Below are 26,780 nucleotides of genomic sequence, written 5' to 3' on the forward strand. Positions count from 1 at the left end.
CTGTAGCCATGGTGATGGAGGAGCAGGCTGAGACAGCGCAGACAAGTCACCGCCTGCCAGGGAGAGACTTGGGGCAAGTGCACGGCGATTATATCTGTGTCACTGGCTGCTGCCCGGCTCCTCAGCCGCTCTCCGCTGCTCTCCCGCCCGTTTGGCGGTGGCTTGGCACACGAGGTTATCTTGTACAAGCTGCTGTCCAGAAACTGCCACCGTTTGAAGGTGGGGACATGTTTGTGCTGCTCAGTTTGACCTGGCTAAGCAGAAAATTGGAAGAATTTTCTCCTGGTTGCTGCTGCATTAGGGCTTCACGGTGCATCGGTGCTGCGAGACCTTCCCTCAAAAGATTTGGCCCTTCAAACTTCAAACCTGGTTTAAACATGTTCTTAACAGGAAGAGATTTTGAAGTGTTTGGCTCTGCTTACCTCAATTACTGTCATAGCTTCCTGGAATAACAATCCATCAAAAATGGCAGCAGCTTCTCCTCTTTCCCAAGCAGATTACCAAGAGCAGTTTTCTGGAGAAAGTCTCCACTGGAAGTGGTTGGGGTTTGGCCATTCATAACACTCTAGCAATCAAAAGGACTCTTGGAAACCAAATGGGCAGCTTTGGCCATGGCAGTGAGTGGAGTGATGGCCCCAAAACAGGGACACTGTACAGGCCATGGGGTGGGCAGCAGCTGGGGGCCCTACCCCTGATTCCCAAACCAGGAGATGCTGCAGTGACCTTTCAGTGCCACTGGGTTTCTTTTGGAACCCACCCCCGAGGAGACTGGGATGGATCTTTGTGGCCAAGCCCACCCAAAGCTCGTTTCTTGGGCCACCTGCTGGAGAGCAGATAAACAGAGCTTCGAGGTGGTTTGCCTCTTCCCAGGTGTGTGGCTGAAATGTCTGAAATACGATTCCTCGGTAACCAAAAGGTGTTTTTAATCCACTGCCCTCCGAAGGCCTCGCTGTGCTGGAGCTGGGGAGGAGGAGAGCAGGAGTCTGACCTTTGAGACCCGAGCCCACCAGCAGTGCCAGGGTGGTGGTGCTGGCATCTGCACAGCCTGCACCCTGTCTCCTTCTGTGGGTGAGAAGAGGAGGGTTGGGACAAGAGGGACTTGGTCTCCAGCTGCACCTTGTATGCAACAATAAATAAACATTATTATGGTGTAAATAAACATCATCTGCACCTTGCTGCCTAATCTCAGCATCCCTGTCCCTTTTGGTACCCAGATAGCCCAAACAAAGGTCTGCATCCAACCTGAGGAGAATTTTGCTCCTCAAACTGAGGATGCTGCAGGCATTCAGTCAGATGGGGAGATGCTCAGGTTTACTGTCCTGATGTGACCATCAGCAGAGAGCCGCCCAGACAGACAGACAGACAGACAGACATGGTTTGGAAATGTTGGTGCCTGCAGTGATTCTGGTGATGCCAGTGCTGTGGGTAAAGCTGCACAGCCTTGTCCATCACTGTGGCATGACACACATGCAGGCCTTTGTGCCTCAGTTTCCCCTGATGCTTGCTGAGTGCCTGGGCCCTTGCAGGGACAAACTTCCCCTGGGCTTTGAGTAATGCCACAGGCACACTGGGGACTGACAGAGCAGTGGCTGCCCTGCTGAGGGTGGGGACAGGGATGTTCCCAGGAATAGGACACGTCATCTGCCTTGCTGGGCTTGGCTGGCTACCTGCCAAGCCCAGGGTTTTACCAGGGAGGACTTTTTCTGGGTCTCCCACTGGCCACCTAGTGATCCATTTTACTCTCCGGACCTGCAGCTCGTCCAGGTGCTGGGGAAAGGCTCCCTGCATCCCCACAACAAGCCCACTGCCAGGGCCAGTGCTCTCCTGCACCCCTTGGGCAGCCACTCTTGAACTGAGCAGTCAGTTCTCAGCCTCTGCAGGACAGGGTTTGAGGCAGACTCACACCTCCTCTTGTTTTATTTTGCAAGCTGACTTTGTTCTTACCACCAGCGCTTTTGTGTGTGTGGTGAGTGATTCTGCTTTGCTTTGTTTGACCACAGATCATTTCAGTTCTTTCCTTACCACTGAAACTCCTGGAGTCAAAGGTGAGGTTGATGGATGGGTGTGGGATATATGGAAACAGGCTCAACAGTGCATGCTTGTGGCTTGAGAAAACACTGCCAGCCCTGCACAGCTTGGGCACAGCCTTGCCTGGGACTCCTCTTGTACCCTGCTGGGCCCCCAAATGCAAAGAAGCCAAAGCCAAGCTTGGAGATCATCACCACAAGGCTTTATTCTCATTTCAGAGAGAACAATGCTGTTTCCAGTGTGTCAAGTGCTTCTTCAGGTTAGCTGGTGGCATTTTCCGCGCTGGCTCCTGAGCACCCTCAGCTCAAGGAAGTTCAGAGCTGGGGCAGCAAAGAGCCACAGGCATTCATCTCCATAATGGTGGGCACAGTGCCAGCCCCAGAACAGGACTCACTGGGAGGGTGATGATGCAGTGGGGCTGCTGGGAGGAGCCCCCCTGGCCCAGGCTGGAGGCAGGGCAGGGGCTCTGTGCTGGGGCAGTGCCCAGGCTTCAGGCATCCATGCAAACCATGCCCAGTATTGTTCACTGCCAAGCCCAAATGGGAACTGACAATGGGGACAAATCCACAGGCAGGTGACAGAAGTCCTGTCAGGGAGCGTGTGGGGCAGGTTGGAGATGAGGAGATGAGCAGGGCATGGAGGATGTCTGTGGAGGTGAAGGATGAGCCACAGCCCTGCTGTGGACCCCCCTTAGCAGTGCTGCTGGACCTGCTGGGTTTGGTGTCTGTGGGCTCAGCAAGACTCTCTGGACAACAGTGGGACAGGGGTTAATGTGGGAGAGGTCCATTGAGGGCACTGTGGGTCTGTTTGGTGATCCCCTCTTAAACCTCTGGGTGGAGGGTGTTCCTTGGGAGAGTTCTTGCCTGCTGCCATGGTACTCCATGGGATCACAAAATCTTCTTCAATTGCACGTATACCCCATTTTTGGACTTGAGGACGATCTGTGGTATCATGATGGGAATCCTGGATGGGTCTGGGTGGATCTCGAAGTGACGCAGGGTCAAGGCCAGGGCCACCTTCATCTCATTCATGGCAAACTGCTGCCCAATGCAGTTCCTGGGGAGAGGGTGACAAGTGCTCTGGTTGCTGCCTTCAACCCCAGCCATCCCGAGCTGACTCACCCCATGTGAGAGCTGAGGGACCTCCAGCTGCTGCGAGCTGAGCTTATCTAGTAAGCCCCTGATACACCCAACCCTGTGGTGGGGGTATTGCTATTTATTTTACTCTTAAAGATTGAAAAAAAGATATGAGATTGAGAGAACTGGGGCTTACTTCACTGGGAAGTGCAGCCAGGATCCAGCTAAAAGCACAGACGCCTCCAAAAGGTCATTTCTGGCTCTGTGTGGTGATCCTCTCACAAGCTACTGAGACCTCAGTATCCTACATCTGTCTATTGGTACAGCATGGGAGACTTGGCCCCCTTGGCTTTGAGGTGCACTGGGATTCACCCTAAACAAGGGAGTGGTGTTTCCAACGCAGGCAACACAAAGTGTAAACATCTCCACAAAGCCGCAAGAAAAATGTGTGAAATCCTACAGCGACCACAGAGCATGGAAATCCTGTTACAGGAGATGCTGTAATAGGAGATTCTGCTGTGGAAAGCCTGATTGAGTTGGCCAAGCCAACTTGGCTTGTGGAGACAGAGGGAGGATTAGCCTCAGGTGCTCGCAGCAGCGTGATAGGAAGGAGAGGGATAAAGGATCTCTCACCTGGATCCAGCGGAGAAAGGCACAAAAGCATGGGAGTGTCTGTGTGCTGAGTTCTCTGGAGAAAACCTCAGGGGATCAAAAACCTGTGGGAGCAACAATGACCATTTGGTCAGCATTTGGTCTGATCTGAGCAGCACCAGGTTCTTCCCTGGCCCCCAGGTTAGGGCTGGGAGTGGCCTCTGCTCTTCCTAGGGGAGCTGCAGATGACAGGCATCTCTCTGTGCAGCTGAGTGGATCTTCCCCTTGGAGATACCCGGGTCACCCAGTACAACACCCAAGATGCCTGTAGGTGTTTTGTCATCCATGGCAGCAAGGATCAAGTCAGGGTGCCCCCATTCCAGAGATGGCTGATCCTTGCTCTCCAGACAGCCACTGGAGAGAGGCATCTATGCACCCTTCTTCAAACTTTCCAGTTATTTCTTGAAGCCTCAAAAATATAATTTTCAAATCACACATTGTCTTGTGGGCCTTGGGACTTCTCATACCATTCTAAGCATGTGCAGGGCAGCTGAGAGCAGTCAGAGCATCTCTGTGTCACCATGCACAAAGGGGGACTATTGAACACCCTTTCCCAGCCCTTTGTCCTGTTCAAAGCCTTTGGGGTGTTTGGTAACGCCACTGAACTTTGCATTAGATGTGGACTGTTGGAATGACAAGGGGGAAAATAAACACAGCAGGGAGGCACAGGCTGCCTTCTTCAAGGAGAAGGATGCCCAGGTTCAGAGACCATGTTCCCTTTCTTGTTATAAAGGTGAAATACCTCGGGGTCCTCCCACACATCCCGGTTCCTGTGAATAGCAAATATGTTCACTCCAACCAGGCACTCTGTAAAAGAAAAGTGAGAAAAGCTCATGACACCTCAGAGTGAAAATGCAGAAGTGGTGTTTTTGGGATGCCCTCCCTCCCTGGACTCTGCAGGGGCTGTTGCAAGAGATCTGGCAGGGATCTCCTGAAAACCTCACATGTCAAAAGCATAGACCTCAGAGCTGGGTCCTTTTTTTTCTATCAGTGTATCACTTCCACTTGGCTAGGAACAAGTCCCCTCTGAGCTCTGGAGCATGTCCTTGGACTCTGGCCACCCTTTCCAGGCTCATTGTGGTGGCAAAGCTGTGCTAACCCTGTACAGCTACAGGAGAGAGAAGGGAGTGTGGCAGACCCTCCAGCCCCTCTGCACAGAGCAAGGAAGTCACTCTTGTCACAGACAGCAGCACAAAGGATGAACAAACTCAACAGACCTGCTGGCAAGCTGCGTCCATCAGGAAATGTGACGGGTTTGGAGAGCTGTCGGGACACAGCAGGAACCGGTGGGAACAGGCGTAAGCTCTCTTTGATGCACATCGTGGTGTAGGGCATCTTCCCAAGGTCCTCCCTGAAAACAAACTTGCTGAGGATGCCCTCAATCCCTTTGTCTATGTCTTTGACAAAGGTGTTACTGGTCTGTCCCATACAAACTCCTGAGGGAAATCACTTGTCACTGATCTGGACAATTGACGACCACCACAATTCCTCAACCACTGAACAGTCCACCCATCTCTCCAATTTAGGGAGAAGGATGTTGGGAAGGACTATGTCAAAGGCCTTCAAGGATAAATTAAAAGAGTTCAAGATGTAGGAATAAGAAGCCCTAGCTCACCACTCAACGTAATCTCGGTCCCCCAGGATGCCCTGGATCTCCTCCCTGCACCGTTGCTGGTGCTCAGGGTACAGTGACATGCAGTAGAAGATCCAGGAGATCCCACTGGTTGTGGTATCGTGACCCTCAAACATGAAGGTGTCCACCTCAGCACGCAGGTCCTCATCAGACAGTGCAGCTCCATTTGCATCCTAAGAAAGAGAAGAGCATGTCATTCCCATGCACACAGGTCTTTTATTTTTATACCCAAAGGACTTGTATGATGTGCTTCCCTTCTTGTGCTGATGCACCTTTGGTGCCACTCAGTTCTCTTCTTTGGAATTGGGTACAATCATTTTAAACATTCACCTTGCTACAAAGAAGAATGTCCAGAAAATCCAGGTGTTTCTTCTTCTGGATCTTTTCACGTTCCTTCTCATTGGAGAGCAACCTCTTTCTTTCCTGTATCACCTGATCTGCAGAGAGGAGAGATCATTCTGTTCATCCTGCCCCTCTAGAGTGCCCTCATGTACTCGACTGCTCGCTCATCAGCTTGGACTCGGTTTAATGCGTAACCCTCTGGCCAGTCCATGCTGTAACCCCACTCTGAGCCACTCCAGGGCAGCTGGGGGAGAGGTTCAGCTGGGAGACAGGACTGGGGAGAAAGGGGCAGGAATACCTGTGTGGGTTTGGGCCACCTTGCAGGCATCCCGATACCGACGGCCACTGGGAGTCCAGTCATAGAAGATATCCTTGAAGGAAAAAGTCTGTATTCTACGGCTCAGGAGGTGGCTCAGTTCATAAACAGCTTTAATATAATAGTGGGAGTCACTGTAAGGAGGCCAAAGTGAAAGCTGGTGTTAGCAAAATGAGTGGTGAAACAGGAGCACTTGCTTTCCCAGGGTTTGGAAATTCAGGCACTGACCTCTCAGTCTGACAGTCGGAATTAAAACTGAAGGCACATTTCATGATGCTGTCTAGTGCCATCAAGCCGACATCTTGAAAGAGCTCCACTGACTTCTTCTCTGTGATCTTCTTGTCCCATTTATCCTAGAGGGAGAGCCAGGGGTGAGGAGAGACAGACCACCATCTGTGGTCAGGTCATATTTTCCTGTCCCTCTTCCCAGATCCACTCTGATAACTGCTTCATTTTCTGGAAGCAGAGGCCCTAGTTCATGATACATTCAGTGAACCTAAACTAACTTTTCTGCACATTTCTTTTCCCAGGTATAAAAGGATACACATTGGGATATGTAAGAATATTCTTGCAATGGTTGATTTTATTGGCAAACAAAGAGAAAGAGTATGTGGAATGTCCAAAAGAAGGTGAGGGGAAAAAATTCAGAACTTCAAAACTCCTCCAAAAATTCAGTGAAAGTAGGAACTCTCTAAGTGCCATCTCTCATTCATTTTTTATTTTCATCCTTTCACAGCTGAAAGGTAAAAGCAGCAGGAGTGTGGATTCTTACCAGCATCACTTTGACTGAGTTTGACATCAGGGTCACGTAAGATTTCAGCACATCGTAATGAAAGGCTGGGGTGATCATCTTCCTGTGGTGGAACCATTTGTTTCCATTCAAGACCAGCAGCCCCTCCCCTGAAGCACAAACAGCAAAGGCACAATCAATTCCTGCAGGCTCTGATCACAGCTCTGACAACCTTACTACTACTTTTGACTTACCAATCCAGGGAACTATTAATTTGTAGGGTACATCACCCTTGGGATCTGTAAAATGGAACAGATATCATAAATGTATTAATAACTAATGAATTCAACACAACAAAAGACAAAATTCAGGATAAATTGGCATTAAATTTTGCCCTCTAAGTCACATGATGTAATTTATCTCATTCCAATACTTAAAATACTGTGCCACCAGAGGTAGAGTTTAAAAGTGATCATCTACAATTATGACCACAGTGGACTTGAAAAAACAGAGAAAATTAGAACAAAAATATGTGTGTGGAGAAGAAACAGCCATGGCAAATTCCAAAACTGAGAACAATGGATGGGATTTACTGGGGACAGCCGTGTACATTCCACTCATATGCTCCACAGAAGGGAGCAGAGGAGAAGACTTCAAATGCCTTCTGAGAGCCATTGCCATGACAGCTCACACTTTTTATTGGGTTTACTGGGAAGCACAAATATTGTTGTGGTAGAAGCCATAGAAGACAAAAGACAGTAAGACAGGTGACCCTCAAACTAGGAACTGACAGGAAACTGGAAGGAACAGGCACCTGGTCTCTGTTTTGCATAGGAATACAAACTGCTCCATGAAACCTGGGGCCACCTGGGGCTTCGTGAAGAGGAGCAAAAAAAAGAATTGCAATAGTTGTGAAGGAAGCTGGCAGAGGGGATAACTCCAGGCAAGTTTCCCAGTATTTTCTTGGACAAAGACTTCTCAAAACCAGAGGTAGAGACTCACCGGATCGGCCAAGTATGGTTTTGGCATATTCAGGATGGTGGACAATTAGAGTAGGCAGGAATGGTCCAAACCATCTGGGAAAGGCATAGGGGTATTTTTCTCCCCATGACACCACGTCGTGTAAAAGGGTTTCAGGATGTACCTGCAATGAGAGTTAATCAGGGATTAATAAAGGCAGAAAAAGAGGGACATGCCAGGGAGAGCGGAGGTTAAACTTGCAGCCTGCTGGAAAGCACATGCAAGACATTCTCCCTCTGGAAATGAAGAGATGGAAGACTTGCCACACAGGGGCTCTTATGCTGCAGGTGGAGGAGGGGATGAGCATTGCAAAGGGACCATGCACAAGAGGCAAAGCTGCCTGAGCCACCAAATCCCTGCAGCACAGGACAGCTCCATGGAGAGCTCCTTGCTGGGCTGGTGACAGCTGAGACACCTTAGGATGGCCTGGCTTGCAGCAGCCCTGTGTTGCACTTGGGAGCTGCAGCTGGCATGGACAATGCCAGGATGCCTGGTGGATAGGCCAGGAGGAACCAGGCTGTCACACCCCTGTTCCCCCATTTCAGCAGTGCAAGGTGGGCATGAAGTGTGAAAGCAAAACATCTTCACTGCAGAGTGATGAAAATGAGCAAAGAGACATTTTATGATCCCTCATACTTAAATAAGTTCATGAAAGTCCCATAACTCTTTGTTTAAGGACAGGAGTGAAAAGAGCATGACTCTTTTTTTGTCAAATTATGCACACCACATATCCAGCACCCTTTTCTCCTGCCCTGCAGAAGCCTTGGCACTCTCTGTGCAGAAGTCCTCTCCTGTAGGAAGGGACAGGAGCAGGCACACGTACACCCCATCTAGTCCTTCTCATCCCGACTGGTACCTTGCACGGTTGGGACAAACCCACCCTGGCTGAGCCCAGCTCACTCCTTACCATGTGATTGTGCCCATGGAGCCAGTGTTTTGGGGGCCCAGGGAATGCCTCCAGAGCTTTGAAGATTTTCTTCTTCTCCCAGTAGAACTGGAGCACCTTCAGCAGCACAAAGGTTACACCAAGCAGCGCCAACAGCTGCAGGATGGCAGCAGGTCTGGCTAAGGTGTCCAGCAGAGATGCCATGCTGCTCTGGGGCTCTGCCTTCTCCTGCCTGTTTCTTGCCTGTTCCTCCCACACCTGAGCCAGGTGGGGAGCTCAGTGCAAGCAAAAATCCTCTCCCTCCTCCTGTGCAGGAGATGAGTGGTGGAGTGGAGCTGACAGCAATTTATAGCTGGTGGATTATCAGGGTAAACACTGTGACAGCTCAGCCAGTAACCTGCGCTCCCACTCACCCCTGACCTGCTTTCTGCAGCCTATCACTGCAACCTGGAGAGCAAACCGCCTCTGAGTAATTCCTGCTTTCTCTGAAGTCCCAGCAACGCTGTCACACACACCCACAGTGCTCCATGCCCAGGTGGATGAAGCCAGGGAGGGAGGAGGTGGGCTGTAGGCAGGCTGGGCTCTAGCTGAGCTCCATGCTGTCCTCAGTTCAGGCACAGAAGATGTTCATCTGCCCACAGAAGTGAGGAACACACAGCCAGCTCTTCTCAGTGCATGGGCTGCCTGGATTCAGCCACCTTCACCTGTAAAAGCAGTGCTCTGGGTGACTGCAGCATCACCCAGCTGTGCTGGGCTGTAATCCTGAGAATGGACACAACTCCAGCAGCACACAGGGGATGGGGCCCTGCTCCCCAAGAGCCAGGAGACAAACCTGCTGTCCAGAGGAGTTACCATGGCCAGTAGATGAGACAAGGGGAGGAAAAGCTGCAGGGCAGTGAAGTGAGCAAGGTTGGGAGCACATGATGGGGAGGTGTGATGGCAAGGCCATGTTCTCTCTACAGGCCTGGTGGGCCCTCCTTCTTCTGTCCACATGGCATCTCACCTTCTCCAAAAAGGCTCTGCATCTCTGTATTTTCCTCTCTAATGCAGTGCTTGGTTGGGGCCCCTTGCAGTCCCTGTGCAGTCCCTGGGCTCACATCCCATGAGCCCAGAAACCTGGAATGGCAATGTGGAGTTGGTGGCTGGAAGCCTGACGTGTGTGGGGGACTTCCATGAACACTGTAAAAAGTGGGATCCCCAGACAGACAGAAATAATTTGTGAAATATCCCATTTGTGTCTCAGGATGTTATGAGGATCAAATGGGTTATCCCCTGTGGAGGCTAATAGCCCAATACACTACAATATAAGGGCTGCTGAACTCTGTGAGTGCTTCTTGACACATCTCTGACACAGAGGACTTCGATGTCTGGGCACTTCCCTTTAGCTTTTAGTCTAAAATAAATATGCCATGTCTTACATTTTCTGCCTGTAGAGTTGCTTTGTTGAAAAAAACCACAGTTTATGTTTGCTGCCATTGCCCTGGAGAACACCCCTGGCAGGCACTATAGAGTTACCTTTTCACACACTTGGCCACCTCCATTGAAAATTTTAGTGCATCATTTTATGTTGAGCCAACTGGCTCTGTGTGAAGGTTCAAGGGAGACAAAGGTTGATTTTTAGGAGGCAGGAAGCTGTAATCAGATTAGGTGTTTCTTAGAGAGGGCTTTGGCTGTAGCCAGAGCATAAGGGACCCAGTTTGATATGACAAATTCGCTTGTGAAGACCTGCAGAACATTCATAAATATTATGATGCTGTGTAGCTGGGTCTCTCACAAGGTCTGCACAAGGAAGAGAGGGAGGTCTGATGGTTGAGCCTTTGTCCAGTGCCAGTGGAGCTGTTTGGAATATCCTGTAGTACCTACATCATTACCAGAATGACCAATCTGGGTTTGGCTGGCACCTTTCAGCAATTCCCCACAAAATAACCCATAAATATCACCAAACCCACAGGTGGAGGGGCCAGGCCAGTGGATTTGTTTCTGGTGCAGCTGCAGATGAAACTTTTATAACAACACAGAAATTCTCAGTGGTGACAAAGTCCCTGGAGAGTGGGTTAATGAACAGAGTCAACTTTTACCAAACTGACTTCCTTGTAGTTATAAAATAACCGGTTATCACTGTTGAGCGTGAAGCCAAGGAGTATGTGTTGTCTTGAAGGTCAAGTGAGATGTCAAGTGCTGAGCTGATGTGGAGGGAACACTGGGGACAGAGTGGCTAAATCTGCATTTGTGGAGATTTGGAGCAAGAATCTGATCTTGGGTGATAGCAAAACTGGGTGCTTAATCCAGCCTCCAGCCTCTGCATTCTATATTTCACTGGTGGAGGGGAGAGAAAAGCATTTCTTATGTATTTCAGAGGTTTCACAGCCATGAACACTCACAGCCTGGGGAGGAAAACTCAGAGGGTTTTACAGTGGAAAAAATATGAAAGTTTGAAAGGCAAAGTTGCTACAAGAGTGAAAAGGGACAGTATTGGTTTGATCACTGTAAGGGCTGGGGACAAGACCAGAACCATCTGTTAGCACCAGAAGAATCTACAGCCCTGGTGATAGAGGATTCCAGAAGATCTCAGCATGAAAAAGCAGGTACAAGGGTTACCTGACAGCCACAGCACTCTGGGGAGGCTGGCAGGGGGAACAGAAGCTTGGCTTGAGCTTCTGGACATTTAAGACCAGTGAAACTGCAGTTGGGTGTTAAAGGACACTTAGAAAGTTGTCAAACATTTGCAGAGAGCCTCTGGAGGGTTGGCTCCATGCTGTGGATGTCCATGTGATGGCAGTGGGGCCACAACAGCTCAGGCCATCAGCATAAAACAAGCCACTTATACTGAAGAATTTCCATCCCATACCACAACCATGGATACAGCAGACTGTGGAATTTGCTTTCTGGCTCTTGGGAATTTTTTTCCCTCACTTTAGACACCTAAGCAGAAGAAGGAGAGGATCTTCCTCACTGATTTAACTCGCACTGTTGGAATTCATTGCAGAAAAGAGTGGTTTACTGAGCAGGTGAAATTTAGGTGGCAAATGGGTACTTTGCCCCAGAGCATGACCTTGCAGCAGCTGCTCTCCCTGGTTGTGCCTGTGTTTGTCCAGATAGGAAGGAGAGTCCAGGCCCATCTGTCCCTGTGTGTTCCTGCAGCACTTAGCGATGACAGATGAAATGTAGCAGTAATGCCAAAAAAAAATAATAACATTTCAAACTTCCAAACACATGATAGATGAGAAAATCATGGCAAGAGCACAGCAAGTGTTGCAGAGTAACGCTAGCTGCCTGGATCCCATCTGACCACACATGTCTTGAGGATGAATGTATATCTGGAAGCATTTAATACAGCTGTCTTACAAATATGTTGCAATACTTATTAAATTTACAGGCTGCTTCCAGTGTAAAATCCCAGCAGAGTTTAGATGGAAACTGCTGATGCCATCTGACAGTAAATTTGCCTGGAGAGCAGTGTGGGTTTGTGCAGGGACTGCATTCCCCGTGCTGTGAGCCAGCTGCTCTCCCTGCTGGTCCTGCTGCTTCCAACATGCCTGGCAGCATCCAAAAAAGTGCCACCACCAGATAGACAGACACCCTTCATGTGAGCGGGTTGTGGCTGCAGAGCACCAGTGACAATCTGTGAGGAAAGGAACAACTGCAGGAGCAGGTGGTGTCTTTGCCCTGCTGCTGTCGAAAAACCAAGCTGCAATGAGAAAAATCCAAGGTGTTTTTGACTGAAACAACGACTTACCTTTGTCACACCTGGCACAGCCACTCGCATGAATTCATGTCAAAATAGTTATCTGAAGGTCTGAATCACACAGTCCAAGGTTAGCCCATCATCTTTGCAGTTACCCTTTCTGCAGGAGGTAGGGAAGGATTACAGAAGGAGGTAAACTCTCTGCAAGCTGGCCCTTGACTGCCTTTATTGCAGTGATGAATGCATGCCCTGTGACCTGGTCTTTTTATTATTACCGTGTCTCTAATGGCTAGGAAGGGAAAGGTAAATGCAGGGGATTTACCTCAGGAGTCACACTCTGGAAAGATGTGGCTCACTGTGCCACTGGGGAACAGCAGCTCCAGAAGCCCTGCTGCAGCTTCAGCCCTGCCCTCCCATTCAGAAACAGCGCAGCCACGGAAGATCCGTGATGCAGGACACGAGAGGATGCAGGATATGAGATGTGGGATGTGAGATGGAAGATGTGGGATGATGCAGGATGCAGGATATGGGATGTGGGATGCAGGCTGGCTGGCCTGGCATGCAGTGCTGACCTGTGTGGCTCAGGGAAATTGTGAGCTGGGCTGCCATGTGTGATGTTATTTAGCAGATTGTCTCCAGTTCCTGGCCTTGGCAGGCAGTGATAGCAGCAAGGAGAGATTTGTGAGCAGATTTTATGCTGGATTTGGGTGGCTGCAGGGGAAACCAGGTTCTGCTCCCTTCTCATGCAAAGAAGCCACAAGCACAACTCCGAGAGGACAGTGAGAATGCTGCAGAGCATCTTCCTTTTCCACTTCAGATATCAGAGGCAGCTTTTTAGTGAATCCTAAAAGTCATGAGGGAGACAATGACTGAACAGGATGAAGACAGGAGCAGTCAGGATTTTCCATCCCAGGGCCAGGAACATCCATGTGTTGGATGGTCCAGTTGGGACAGTAGCAGTGCAGTTTTTCCTGTACCCCCAATTCAGTCCACTCACAAAAACCAAACCAAACCTACCCAGCTTTCTACCACATTCATCACATCCTCTGGACTTCTGGAGTATTCGGTAAAACAGGTCACCAACTTTTAAAACCACTGTAGATTCCCCAAATAACCCATGCCAGGGCTTTGGAAATCTTAGGGAGTGCTTGATGTTGTGCAATCCTTATCTACCCAAATGCAATTTAGCAGCTGCCATTTATTTACATGAGGACTGGCATATCAAGTTCCCCTATTGCTGCTTTAACCTCCTTTCTTTCAGTGGGTACACCATGATTTCAGCCTTTGCTCTTGCTCATTAAATGCTTGTGCTTTAGTCTTCCACATTGGAATGCCAAGGTTCATCCACTCCTCTTTAGATAGTATTTTTTTCAAATCTTATATTTATAAGAAAATTGCATCCAATACAGAGATGTATGCAATTTACTTCTGGTAACTTCAGTTATTTTGATTAAAAATTTTCTCATTTTTCACTTTAGAGTATGTAAGCTTGGAGTGGATGATGTTGCTTTTATACTTAAATCTCCAAAAAGGGTTGAAGGACGCTGTCTCATTTCATTTGCTGAAAAATTTTTGAGAAATATTTGTATTTATGCATCCAAGTATGATGTTTGCTGTATTGCAACATCAGGATATTATTGATTTATATTATCTTTTTTGTCTCTCCATGTACAAAACATCCACTGGAGAGATTGCTGCCTGTCAGTCATTTTTTCTCTTGGTTTTGTGCAATGCCTGTGCCTGCTTTTGTGCTTGTAGGCTCACATCCCATTCACTGCAGCAGTTTTTCAATTTGTCAGGATAATTTTGTATCCTGACATGGCCCTCCAAAGAGCTTGTGGTGTCTCATAGTTTCATAACTTTTGACATTTTGATAGGCATACTCTGTCTCCATTATATAATTCTGATTTCAGCTCGAGAGCTGCACCTCGTGTTTGAAGAGGGGACAGGCAGCTGGAGCAAGTGGATTTTCTCCTGGGCTGCCCCAGAACATCCCTGCAAAGCAGACTCTGCAGGTGAAGGCTGTATGAAGTCAGCTGCTGTCTAACTGAGCAGCCTTCTCACAACCCTGGAACAGCAGCTGGCATCACTGTGATGATAACTGCAGCATCAGCTTTTGGGATTTCACAGTTTGATGTGTGATATTCTATCCCAGTAAGGATTCCTGCAGAGGCAGAGGACAGCTCACTAGTGTCCTCCAGTGTACCAACTCCCATAATTTTATCAGTTTAAGAAAATAAAATAATATTTTTAAAAAAAGAGGGGACCCACCCCCACCAGACACACTTTCCAGCTATCAGAACTTTGACTGATGATTGGTTATTGGAGCCCTGTTAAAGAGTTGCCCATGGAAGGAGATGCTGTGTTGGCTGGAGACTCACAGGCAATTCCCTGGCCTGTTTGGGGTGGTCTCTTGCTGCTCATGGGCTTCCTCTCCATCTCCCATTTCTACAGGGGTTTTACATTGTATTTGTGATGAAGCAAAGGCAAGCACCAGCAGTATAAACAACACAGCTACTGTTGCAGGAAAAATTATTGGTTTATTAAGACAAAAATTACAGAATATTTTGCCGTTTGGGCACGATTTGAGAGTCCAAACTGGAATCAGTGCTTTCAACAAAACAGAGACCCACTGAGTGTGAGAAGTGGGACAGAGGTCTGTCCCAGGCTGTCCCCACTGCAGGAGAGGAGGGCTGACCTCTAGGCACTGAGGAAGGTGCTGATGACAGAGCAGGGCTGGAAACTGTCACGGATTTGGCCAGGGCACAAGTGTGAAGGCAGGATTTGGTAGGAAGGAAGCTGGTGGGACCTGCAGAAGTTCCCAGACCAGGCCAGGCCAGCCCTTATGGCAGTGCAAGGGGACAGACAGTGTGGCCATGCCTGGCTGCTCTCAGACCAGTGCCCTGGAGCAGATGGCAGTGGGTCTGTGCAGTGTCATCCCAGCCACCTGGACCTAGCCTGAAAAGGGCTTTCAGCTGGTGGATGAAGCACAGCAATCAGGAATCCTCATCCCCAAATCCTGCCCTGCACTTCTGCCCCAGAGAAACACTGTCCTGTCATCTGCTTGGTCCCTCCCTCTGGTGAAGGCAGGATGTTTTCCAGCATCAGTGGATTTTCTTTAAATACAGGTGAATCCCGTTCTTGGAGCGAAGGATGATCCGAGTGATTTTGAGGGGAGGCATGGCAGGGTCAGGCAAGAGCTCGAAGCGCAGCAGGGTCAGAGCCAGGGCCACCTTCATCTCGTTCATGGCAAACTGCTGCCCGATGCAATTCCTGCAGAGACACAGCAGCTCAGCCAGTCCATCCCAGTGCTGGGCACAGCAAACCCAGCCCTCCCACAGCAGCATCCTCCCCTCTGCAGCTCAGGGGGCTCCAGGCAGTGCTTTGGGAAGGGGCTGAGCAGGAGGAATTGAGAGGAACGTTGGGAGCTTGTGATATTTGGTCAATGAGCGTGAAGGAGGGAGATGGGGGAACCAAAGGACAGGCCAGAAGGGATGAGGTGCTGGGTCTCCAAGCAGGGAAGGTCTGCAGGTGTTTGCCTTGAAGGAGTCAGCACAGGGCAAAGGGAAGGATTGGGAGGAAGGGGGAAGGGGGGAATCAAAGAGCAGGAGAGTGAGGTGGGGTCTCTGCATCAAGGAGAGGAGAGCAGGTGAGCACAGAAATCTGCAGGATCCCTTTGGGACTAACACCTTTGGGACCCAGCTCTCTGTCCCCATAAGGAGCTTGGCAACGCTGCCTTCCCGTTTTGCTTGCTGGTATCAGAATCCCTCTGCTGCACAAACACTTATATCCTCATTTAACTATCTAACTGTGTAATTCTGCAGAACCAGGACTGCAGGTGGTGGTCTCTGCCCACTACTCCTGCAGTGTTCAATTCCCTTTACCTCATTCCAGCAGAAAAAGGCAGAAATGCATGAGAGTGCCTGCCAGAGACATTCTCCGGGGAAAAACGCAAAGGGTCAAACACCTGGAAATGAAGAACACACAGCAAGATAAAGCAAAGAACACAGTACTGACTGGTATATTGAGAAATGTGATACCCCTTAATTTATGAAGAACCCCAGCAGAGAGTTCTTCTGCTAACAGGTGAAGGGTACATGGGAAGAGGCACACCATAAAGGGAAAAAATCATCAGGAGATCAAATGAAAACTCACCAAAGGATCTTTCCATACTTCAGGGTTTCTGTGAATGAGGTAAATGCTTATTGCAGCGACACTGCCTGGAAAACAATTGAGGAGGAGAAAAGGGCTCACTAACAAAGAAACAAGCCAACATCTGCACAGCCCTGCCTGAACATCTGTGCCAGGGAGGATGCAGCTGGTGGCTGAGAGCAGGGTTTTGTGGAGCAGCAATGGCATTTACAGACCTTCGGGCAGAGTGCGTCCGTCGGGGAAGGTGACGGCTTTGCTGAGCTGCCGGGACACGCCCGGCACTGGGGGGTAAAGGCGCAGGCTCTCCTTGATGCACATGGTGCTGTAAGTCATCTTGGCCAGGTCCTCCCTGTTGGGACAGGCAGCCTGAGCCCCACATTCCCTTCACTGCCTGTGCTGTGCTGGGAGGTCCCTTCACCCACAGCCATCCAGCCCCTGAGCCGATCCCTCTGCTACAGAACAGAGGGACTCACAATGCACAGCCACAGGCTGCTGGGCGTGCTAGGACACCTCTGAACTGCCTGAACAACCTCTGAACAAGCTCAAGTGCAGAGACAGTGAATAGTGAAAAGCACATCTATGATGTCGTGTGGTGAGAAAACAGGAGAGAGCAAAGAGCAGTGCTGGGGGCCCAGGACTTGGGATGGCATCCAGAATGTTCCTTCCAGGGTGGCAGACTTAGCTGAATGGTCTGCTCCCTCCTGTGAAGTCCCTGAGCATGCAGCAACCTTTAGCACCCCAGCTTTAGAGCCTTGAAGACACTGCTCACTTAGAAATGGCAGCGATAGGAAAAGAGTTAACAGCAGAGGAAATGGTGCAACCTCACCACTGGATTGTGTCCCGGTCCCCCAGGATGCCCTGGATCTCCTCCCTGCACAGCTGCTGGTGCTCAGGGTGCATTGCCAGGCAGTAGAAGAGCCAGGAGATGCCACTGGCTGTTGTGTCATGGCCCTCAAACATGAAGGTGTCCACCTCAGCACGCAGGTCCTCATCAGACAGTGCAGCTCCATTCTCATCCTAACAGTCCAGAGACACTCTCAGTGGCCCATATATATAAAATTTATATACATAGCTTACAGCAACACATACACATATATATAAAAATACGTAAATATTCCAGCAGGGGGCATTATATTCTCTCAGCTATTGCAAAAGGGGCGTGAAAATGCCTGTGGGATACACATAAACAAAAACAATGTCTGTTTACACTGAATTCAGGGTCCCTTTCTTTCACTTTTAAAACTCTTTATCCCCCCATACTAAACCACCAGGACTGTGGTGTATGTTGTATACCCAAAAAGACACTGCCAAACACTTCAACAATACAAAATTGGATCACCTTGGCCTCTCTTCAACTGGGTGGGATGGAGCTAATTTATTTTTTTAATGGCTGAGGGTCTCTGGTGGCTTGTGGCACCCCTGCCAACACTGGCTTTTGCACTCTGTGCCCTGCCACACATACACTACTTGCCACTCACTTTGGCACACAGCAGAATGTCCAAGAAGTCCAAATGTCTCTTCTTCTGGATTTTTTCAAATTCCTGTTCATCTTTAAGGGATTCCTTTCGCTCATGGATCACCTTGTCTGGGGGAGAAAGAGTTAAACGTTCAACAGGGTCAGGAGATGCCAAGCTGCAAAACTGTTCTTCCTGTGAATACAAACCTCACCCTAGGAGGTGAGCACTGCTCAGCCCATGATGTTTTTGACCTGTGCATCCCAGGCACTTGGATTTTTTCAGCAGCATGGCAAAAAAATGCCATGGATATTGTCATACTTTTCTTTGTTCACCATGGACTTCTCAGCCTACTTTACACACCCCTCATGCATTAAAATCACACCTGGCTTGGAATGGAAAATCATTCCTTGCATTGGTGTTGCCTGCAGCGCCCATTCTTTTACAGGAGCACTTCCAGAGAGTCATTTCCAATGACACTGTCATTGCAGGGACACTCAACCTGCTCATCTCGTCCAAGGGATGCTCATCCCTTCCAGCTCAAGGACAGGGATTTGGGGTGGCTCAGAAAGATTGACCACCAGGACTCAGAGTGTCCTTACAATTGGTCCAGTTTAATGACCCAGGATCTGTGAGACCTCTTTGCTTCATGCCTAGATCAGATCACTACTGCAGGCTGGTGCCCTGCCTGGATCTCAGCCCTGAGCCTCTGGGCAGGATCGCTGCACAGGCAGGGACTGACTGCCTCTGTCCAAAGTTTTGGAAGGGGATGACAGCAGGGAATACCTGTGTGGTCATGAGCAATCCTGCAGGCCTTCCTGAACCGAAATCCATGGGGGCTGAGCCAGTAAATGATGTCATTGTGGTAGGGGAAGATGCGGAGGCGCTGGTGCACCATGTGGCAGAGGTCGTAGACAGCCTGGATGTAGGTGTTTTTCCTGGAGAGAGGGGAATAGGAAGCTTGTAAATTTGGGAGCACAGTGACAAGCAATTTGCCCATTTCCCTTCTGAGCTGCAAACTTCCTGCCATGGTTTGGGGGAGCCAGCACTGACCTGTTGGTCTGGCAGTCGCTGTGACAACTGAAGGCACATTTCATGATGCTATCCAGAGTCATCAAGCTGACGTGCTCAAAGAGCTCCACTGACTTCCCATCTGCTGTCAGCTTTTCCCACTTATCCTAGGGCACAAAAGAGACAGAAATGAGAAGACAAGGGTCAGCTCTGCATGATCTGCAGTCACCCCCTGGTTAAATGAGTGCTCAGATGGAGATACATCCCAGAGAAATGGAAAAAAAAAAAAGAAGGGGATCTCTTAGTTACCAGCAGAATCCCAGAGAAGAGAAGCCAAGAGTGGGATGGCTAATATGAGAATTGCCTCAGGCAGCTGCTATTCTTGGATCCTGCTGGTGGTGAGCCCTGCTACTCCATCCTGAGCCAAGGGCACCTGCACAAGGCTAGGATAGGTGCATTTCTGGGTGAAGGGGAGTTACTTGTCTTTCTTAGTATGTAGTGTGATTTTCTGTACAGCAGCAGCATATGCTGGCATTGGGCTTCACTGGGTGTGGTCTTCAGCACATTTGAGCTTGGTCCCAAGCTGCAAACTTTGGAGCAAGGTTTTTTCTCTGTCACACGATCTCTGTGCCAGTGTGTTTTGCCAGCAAGCAATACAGGAGCTCTTGCTCAACTCTTTGCATAGGGGATTCCTAGAAAAACCATAAATTCCGTCTCTCTTCCCCAGAAGACATGAAGTGATGACAAATCCTCTGTCGCCTCGTGGATGTAAGGAACTTAAATGCTGAGAAAGGGAGGGGAGGGAGGAGCACGGTCACATCTGAGCTCCACAGCACCAAACCAGGCATACGGGGACAGATGCACGTCCCTAGCACGTGCAACGATTGCCACCTGGTGGCACGGGCTCACAAGGAATTTCAAACTCCCAGGCACTCGTGAGCCTTGCAGAAGTTCTCCTGGCCCTCCAGCCCCTGGCTCCTGGCTGCTCCCTGCCCCGTAGGAGGAATCCAGCCAGGATCTATTTGAAGCTGGCAGGGAGGTTGGAGTGAGGGAGGTGAAGGAGAAGGAATAGATCCAGCACCCAGACTCCTCCAGTCCACATCCATAAAGCCTGGTGCCCTTCTCCTGTAATTCCTACTGGCTTCCATCCTGCCCAGCACCAGTGGATTAAAGAACAATAATTTTCACTGTATATGAGGCATGGCAGGGATTGCAGCAGAGTCATGGGTATGTTGACAGCAAATAATACCCTTCAATCCTAGGTCACAGTATAGCTCTGCTCCTACCTTTATTTTTGGGAGATTTATTATGAGCATTATTTACCTCAATTTTTTATTTAGAAAAACACCTTGCTGTTGGAAATGAGATCATGCACAGTTTGGGGATGGCAGTAACACTAATCCTGAAATCTCAGCCACAGATCCCAAGGCAGTACCAGAGACACTGTCATTGCAGGGAGGCTCAACCAGCTCCTCCCTTCTGAGGGATGCTCATCCCTTCCAGCTCAAGGGCAGGGATTTGGGCTGACTCAGAAAGATTGACCACCAGGACTCAGAGTGTCCTTACAACTACCAGATAAAGGAAACCCTGCTCCAGCATTTACCTCCTAACCACCCAGGATGGGGAAAAGAAAGGAGGGCAGAGAGAGGAGCATCATGAGTCCTACCAGCATCACGTTTGTGGACTCTGCCATCAGGTCCACGTACGGCTTCAAGACGTCGTAATGAAACCCTGGAGTCAGGAGTTTTCGGTGTTGGTGCCATTTGGGCCCATGTAAAATCAGCAACCCATTCCCTGGGGAAACACAGGCAAGGCATGTTTTGCTGGGCACAAGCAGGCTGCTCTCAGCCTGCACAGAGTGTGATTAAATCTGCTATCTGAGCTGCTGTGAGAGGGTATTTCCAAATGCTGCCACCAGCCCCAGGGTTCTCAGAGCTAAGCAAAGCCTTGCTCATCAAAATGGCACAGTGGTGTCTCTGAAAAGAAACACCAATACCCTGGAAAAGAAAGTTCAGAACAGCAGATATATTTTTCTCTAGTCCTTCAATGAATGTAAGTTTCTCCCATCACCAGTCTTTGCTATCTATGGACATGTAAATATTTGTACATATATCGTGTCTGAACTTTCCTTCCTTGAAAATAAGTGTAACTACTTAGCACCTTTTTCAGTAAATGCAATAATTTCAGGAAGCTTTTAGCTGTAACTCCATAATGGAACAGATACAATGCTGTTTATTTATAGAGTGGTTTTGACTAACTTCAGAATCATTCCTCACAGGCAAAGCCCTGGGAATACATACCAATCCATGGTTCAAGGTATTTATAGCCGATGTTATCCTTGGGATCTGTAAAAAAAAAAAAAAAAAAAAAGAGAAAATAAAATGGTAAATGTTTCAATAGCATGAATCCAGGTCTGCTGCTGAAAGCTACCTCGGGGATCTCACTTTTGTTTGGGTATGAAGCAAAATCAGTGGCACCTTTAACAACTCCCAGTATTTCAACACAAAACAATTTTGTCTCTGCCAGCTGTAATAAACACATATAAAAGCAGATGCTCACAGTGGAAGAAACAAAAGTATTGTTAGTCCAAAGTCTGTGCAGTCTGATAAATGATTAACCCTCTCAAGCACCACTGTTCAGCATTTTTTCTTCTCGATACGCTACAGATACTTCTCTGCAGCAGGAGCCAGAACTCTTAAACAGAAAAAACTCCTAGCCAGAAAAAAGCTCCCAGGTGTCTACTCCTTGCTGGGATCAGACACTAAGTAGGTAAATTTTCAAGGAGCATTTGAGGAAGTCTGATTTTCCAGCAATGGATTTGGAGTCAGGTCAGCCCTGCAGCCCTGAGCCTGAAGTACCCAGGGCACAGCAGGAAGGTGGGCTATCTCTCCATGCCTTTAGATGATTTCTGCAAGAAAACCTCTCTGTGAAACCCTGCCTTGCTCTAAATTTTGAGGCTGGCATGGGAAATCTGCAGGCTGGGGTTGAAGCCATAATCTCTCACCTCCTCTACCCAACAGAACCTTGGCATAGTCGGGATCAGTGACAACCAGGAATGCTGAGAAACTCCCAAACCACATAGGGTGAGCATGTGGGTACTTCTGCATCCAGATCTCTGCCTTATCCAGCACCTCTTCCTCCTTGAAAAACTAGTTGAGGAGAAGAAAAAAGAGAAAGAATACACTGATTTGGGAAAAACAAACAAACAAACAAGCAAACAAACAAGCAAACAAACAAACACCCCAAAACTATAATCTCCCCATGCACTGTCTTAAAAGTTCAGTGTCTTTCTGAGCACAAAACCAGGTAAGGACAAGCAAGGTATTTTTCCTCTGTGTTTGCAGAGCATGGGAAGTAGAGGTGTTCGCTACTTTTAAAGCTCCTATAAAGTAATTCTTCCTTATCACTTGATCTTAAGCTAGAGAACATCCTTAGAGAGCACCGTGGTGGTGCCTATCAGCTCTTGTGTTATCTGCTTTTTCCATGGCCACCCCATAGAAGACTCAGAATCTGCATTTTGTGGCATGCAACTACATTCTCACTTGCACATGGCTGAGCAATTAGCACCCTGCAGCTGGGAGAAAATACAGCAGCCAACAGCATCACTGCTGGTCTGCTCCAGAGCAGCTGTGGGAAACCACAGCTTCCTCCAGACATTTAGCTGGAGAAGGCCAGTCCAGGAAAAATTCAACAGAGTTAGTCCAAAGTCATCACTGGATTGTACAGAGAAGGGAACACTGGTTAATAACATAACATTAAGAATTCATTGATTTCTAGGAATTGAATTTTACAGGTAATGAAGAGCTGGTGCTCATAGAAAGATTTATCTCCTGTCCTGCAATCTACAATCTGAGGAGCAGCATGAGCACCAGCTTTCATATCAGCAGCAGTGGCAGGTTCACTCCAAAGTAATCACTGCTTTATTGCTTGTGCAGCCCGGGTTGTTATGTACAGGCAATAGATAAAGAACAAGTGGAAAGATCCACAATCACAGGCAGAGGAAAAAAAATTACAGAGACAAAACCATGTAAGATTTTTTCCTTGAAGAGAAACTACTCTGGGCCAATATGCAGGGGGAAGAATTTTGGTGAGCTAGGTCTAACATAGCTGCTGCTGCTTTGACTTGAAGCATGAAGATTAATTAAATCAGCATACTGGTGCAGAAATCAGCTCAAAGTGACCCTATTGACTGTATCAAGTGAATATTTGCTCAGTTGCTTTACTGCTGAGTTAGCTCAGCTCAGCTTTTAGTCTGGCTGGTGTTTCTCAACCTAGGACATGGCTTGTACTCAAGTAATGCCCCACATCAAATAATCAGCCACATTCAATTATTGTCTTGGAGAGGATGCTCGTGGTCATGGGGTGTCTGCCAGGGGCATGTCCAGGTTCAGCTCCAAGACTTAGCCCCCCCTTCCTCACAAGCTGGGGCACCCCTGCAGCACATCCCATGTGTCTCCCACATTCAGCAGAATAATGAACTACACCAGTTATTCCTTATTACAAAGAACTCAACTTTGCTTATTCAAGTTCAAGATTTTGAACTTAATAAATAAAACCATCAATTTTTCTAACTCAGGGGTCAAGTTGTGGGGCAAAACGAGGCATCCCTCCTCAGCACCCACCTCTTGAGCCAATGCCAGCAGAAGCAGGGCTTGGCACAGTGCCTTTAGCTAAGTGACACCTGACCTAGCTAAGTGACAGTCCCTTTGATACAGCTGCCCCTGCTTCTCCTGTCATGAATCACAAAAACCAGAATGGAAGTAACTGGGAGATGCTGAGCAAGTCTCGCTGGTAGAAGTCCTAATCCTAGAAGTCTTTGCATCCAACCTTGTTTTGGAGCACCATCCCTGGGTTTTACTATCAAAAATCATCCCTGTGCTGGGAGAGGGTTGAATGGGTTTATTTGAGAGGAGAGGTTACCCTCAAGGTGAGTAACCTGCTGCACCAAGCACTCCTGAACAGAGGAAAAGTGTAACATTCTGTGAGCTGCAGAGGAATAGAAAGCTCTCATGCCTTAATGCAGGGCTCCAGCTACCCGGCTCTGCATGAAAGACCATTACTTCTTCTTCCCTTGGGGCTTGAAAAGTATAAACCCCACTTGGGTCTAAGAAAGAAAGGTAATTGCCTGATCTCATGCTGAAATGCAATTTTTGAAACGGATCCAACACTAAAAGCATCCGGGAAGAGGCTTAAGGGCACTTTTAGTGACTACACACTGATAGCAAGTGAAAGAGGAAACACAGGAGCTGAAATGTGAGCATGAGGGTGTGCTGTGTGCAGCCAGAGCCGGGCTGGCTCCTCCCCAGCCAGGGCAGAGGTGCACAAAGGGCTGCCCAGGGACTGACCCTCCGTGGGCCAGCAGGGCAGTGACCCCGCTCTCCTCTGCTTCTCATTTGGTCAGCTCAGGGCTGGCACTCTGGGTTTCAACTACGCTGAACAGCTCTGCACAACCTCTTCCTGATGTTTTAATGTAATTTCTACTGAGTGATTTGGATAAGCAGAGACAAATACCAAGAGAATGCTTTAAAACAAAGTAATGTACTCCCAGAAGGTCCACCCAGAGCATGACAAATACTGGGCTAGATCAAAGCTGGGGAACAATCAGTTAAATCAGCAGAACAGGAAATGTCAGTGCTCTCCCTGAATACAGCCCACAGGTTCTCCTCAAGGTGTGTGCACTCTTTGTATTCAGTGTGTGCCCAGAGCATTGCTGGTCTCTTTGCTGGCTCGATGAACTGTCAGGCTTTGGGCAATTCAGCAGCATTAATCAGCAAATTGTTAAATCTTCAAAAAAGGAATTATCACACAAACATTGTCAGAAGTAAAAGCTGAGCCACGAACCACCTAGCCATGACTGGCACAAATGGTTAAATTCCCTTCCAGGACAAATAGTCTCAGCTAACAAACAGAAGGACATACTTTATTTCATTGCAGTTTTGAAGTCTAACTGGCCGTGCAACAAAGCCCCAAACTGGCCCATCTTCATGCTTACATTGCCAAAAGACTGCTTGTCCCGTCCAGCACAGCAAAACTGGCGCTGCCATAGCACAGAGACGAGCACTGGGAGGTCTCCCCCTGACTTCCCAGACACTTTCCAGGGTGCCAGTTATTTAATGTGCCACAGAGGTGGCCACGGCAGGATATCAGCAGAGCCCAGCAGAGGGCAAGGTGATTTTAAGCAGCCTTTAGCACATATGGAAAAGCCTTTTGCACCAGGCAAGCTCAGTTCCACCCCGTGAAGCTGCTGATGAGTTGTGAAAATCTGTTTGCCAAGGCAGCCGTGGGGATCTGTGTGGGCAAGTGCATATCTCGGGGAATAGTCATCCCTGCCTCCAGTGACCAGGACAAGGCTCGCCTATGTACGTGGGTTTAGTTACTCATGACCTTGTGAGACACACGGCAATGCCTGTGATGTGTTTTGTGCCTGAGACGCGGCTCAGGATGATCGATTGTCAGGTTCACCTGGCCGTGAGGCCGACGAAAGCTGGCAGAGGAGAGAAAGTGCTTCTGGATGCCGGGAGCAGCGAGCATCTGCTCAGCATCTCAGCAGCTCAGCGCCGCAGGGAGAGCTGCAGCGGCCCTGCCCTGGCTGCCCGAGCAGCAGAGTGACAGCGGAGCCTGCCCCGGGACAGAGCGGCTCTGCCGCTTCACACCCGGGATGACCTTGCTATGCCTCTCTGTTATCGCTCTCTTCACCTGCGAGCCGGCCACCACCCTTTTCCACCGCGCACTCTGCAGCAGCTGCGTGAGCGCTGCGTGAGCCGTGCTCTCGCTAAGCACCGCACACAGGGAAAGCACATTGGTCTGGCTGGGAGAAAGGATGCCCACCTCTCACCCACCCAGCAATCCTCCCGGACCGCGGGGACAAGTCCCAGCGGCATCATTCGCACACGGCCCTGGGGAAAGCCGCTCCCCGCAGTGCCCCCCGCTGCCGGCAGCGCAGACCCGGCTCTCCCCCACCTCGTGGACGTGGCCGAAGAGCCAGTGGGTCGGGAACCCGGGGAAATCGGCCAGCGCCCGGATCAGCTCCCTCCGCCGGTGGAACAGCTGGATGGCTTTCAGCAGCACGCAGGTCAGGCAGAACACGGCGGCCAGGTGCAGCACCCTGGAGACATCCACGCCCAGCCACAGGAGCTTCATGGTCCCGGTGAGAGCCGCGGGCGGCTGCCCCCGGTGTCCCGCAGCGCCCCGGCGGCACCGGCCGCGGCAGCCAATGCGGGGCGGAGAGGCAGGTCCAGAGTCCGAGCGGCTGCCAAATCACGGCAGCGCTTGTTGGGAGGGAAGGGAAAGGAAGGGAAGGGGAGCATCCCGCGGGAACGCTCCGCTGGCCGCCGCACCGGCTGGGAGCTGCCGCCCGCCCCGAGCCCCCGGCACCTCAGGCTGAAGAGAGAGGGAAACACCGTACCCTGGGATTCCTCCTCCCGAGGTCTTCATCACACATTCCTGCCTCACGAGGTGTCACCGTCATCTCCACCCATTCCCATCCCGCATCCCGGCTGACAGCTCCCGCTCTGCTTCCCTCCCCGCTGCGGGCGCTGTGAGCCGCATCCCGACAGCGAGCATCTGCGGGGAGCCCGCACCGCGCCGGCCCGGCCATGCCGTGCGTCAGCCGAGGGCCGGGTGCCGTGACAGCTTTGGCACGGCCTTGGCACGGCTTGGTGGCAGGGAGAGGGCAGGCAGGTGCCCGGCAACACCGCCTCCTTGCCACCGCTATCTCTGCGAGGGGAGAGAGTCTGAGTCTGGTGGGCGAGAGGTCGGAGCGGAGCCGCGGCGGGCGGCACCAACCGAGCCGAGCC

At 49.7% G+C, this 26,780-nt stretch overlaps 2 protein-coding genes across 2 annotated transcripts; both read right to left on the reverse strand.

The window, feature by feature from the left end:
- Positions 1 to 2,915: 2,915 nt before the first annotated feature.
- Positions 2,916 to 8,886, reverse strand: LOC117000155 (cytochrome P450 4A25-like). The gene is made up of 12 exons (XM_033067579.1): positions 8,704 to 8,886; positions 7,779 to 7,920; positions 7,031 to 7,075; positions 6,819 to 6,946; positions 6,275 to 6,399; positions 6,029 to 6,180; positions 5,719 to 5,825; positions 5,371 to 5,561; positions 4,973 to 5,106; positions 4,498 to 4,562; positions 3,738 to 3,820; positions 2,916 to 3,084 (listed from the first exon to the last, which is right to left on the reverse strand). Exons 1-12 carry the CDS (start codon positions 8,884 to 8,886, stop codon positions 2,916 to 2,918), a joined length of 1,524 nt encoding a protein of 507 aa, XP_032923470.1.
- Positions 8,887 to 14,887: 6,001 nt separating this feature from the next.
- Positions 14,888 to 26,765, reverse strand: LOC117000281 (cytochrome P450 4B1-like). The gene is made up of 13 exons (XM_033067798.2): positions 26,390 to 26,765; positions 25,945 to 26,233; positions 21,989 to 22,133; positions 21,285 to 21,329; positions 20,651 to 20,778; positions 19,027 to 19,151; positions 18,760 to 18,911; positions 17,998 to 18,104; positions 17,346 to 17,536; positions 16,735 to 16,868; positions 16,523 to 16,587; positions 16,252 to 16,334; positions 14,888 to 15,640 (listed from the first exon to the last, which is right to left on the reverse strand). The coding sequence occupies exons 1-13, from the start codon at positions 26,416 to 26,418 to the stop codon at positions 15,472 to 15,474; spliced, it is 1,662 nt and encodes a 553-aa protein (XP_032923689.1). The 5' UTR covers positions 26,419 to 26,765; the 3' UTR covers positions 14,888 to 15,471.
- Positions 26,766 to 26,780: the final 15 nt, after the last annotated feature.

This window comes from Catharus ustulatus, chromosome 9 (genome assembly GCF_009819885.2).
Source record: "Catharus ustulatus isolate bCatUst1 chromosome 9, bCatUst1.pri.v2, whole genome shotgun sequence".
NCBI lineage: Eukaryota > Metazoa > Chordata > Aves > Passeriformes > Turdidae > Catharus > Catharus ustulatus.

What these genes read in the sequence shown, in the direction of transcription:
- LOC117000155 (XM_033067579.1), bottom strand. Translation starts at nt 8,886, where the DNA reads ATGGCATCTCTGCTGGACACCTTAGCCAGACCTGCTGCCATCCTGCAG. An exon ending in ACTCAGTCAAAGTGATGCTG is followed by an intron (nt 6,400 to 6,818) that starts GTAAGAATCCAC and finishes CTCTCCCTCTAG; the next exon opens with GATAAATGGGACAAGAAGAT. An exon ending in GACCGAGATTACGTTGAGTG is followed by an intron (nt 5,107 to 5,370) that starts GTGAGCTAGGGC and finishes GTTTGTTTTCAG; the next exon opens with GGAGGACCTTGGGAAGATGC.
- LOC117000281 (XM_033067798.2), bottom strand. Translation starts at nt 26,418, where the DNA reads ATGAAGACCTCGGGAGGAGGAATCCCAGG. An exon ending in GGTTCTGTTGGGTAGAGGAG is followed by an intron (nt 21,330 to 21,988) that starts GTGAGAGATTAT and finishes TTTTTTTTACAG; the next exon opens with ATCCCAAGGATAACATCGGC. An exon ending in ATACCTTGAACCATGGATTG is followed by an intron (nt 20,779 to 21,284) that starts GTATGTATTCCC and finishes GTGTTTCCCCAG; the next exon opens with GGAATGGGTTGCTGATTTTA.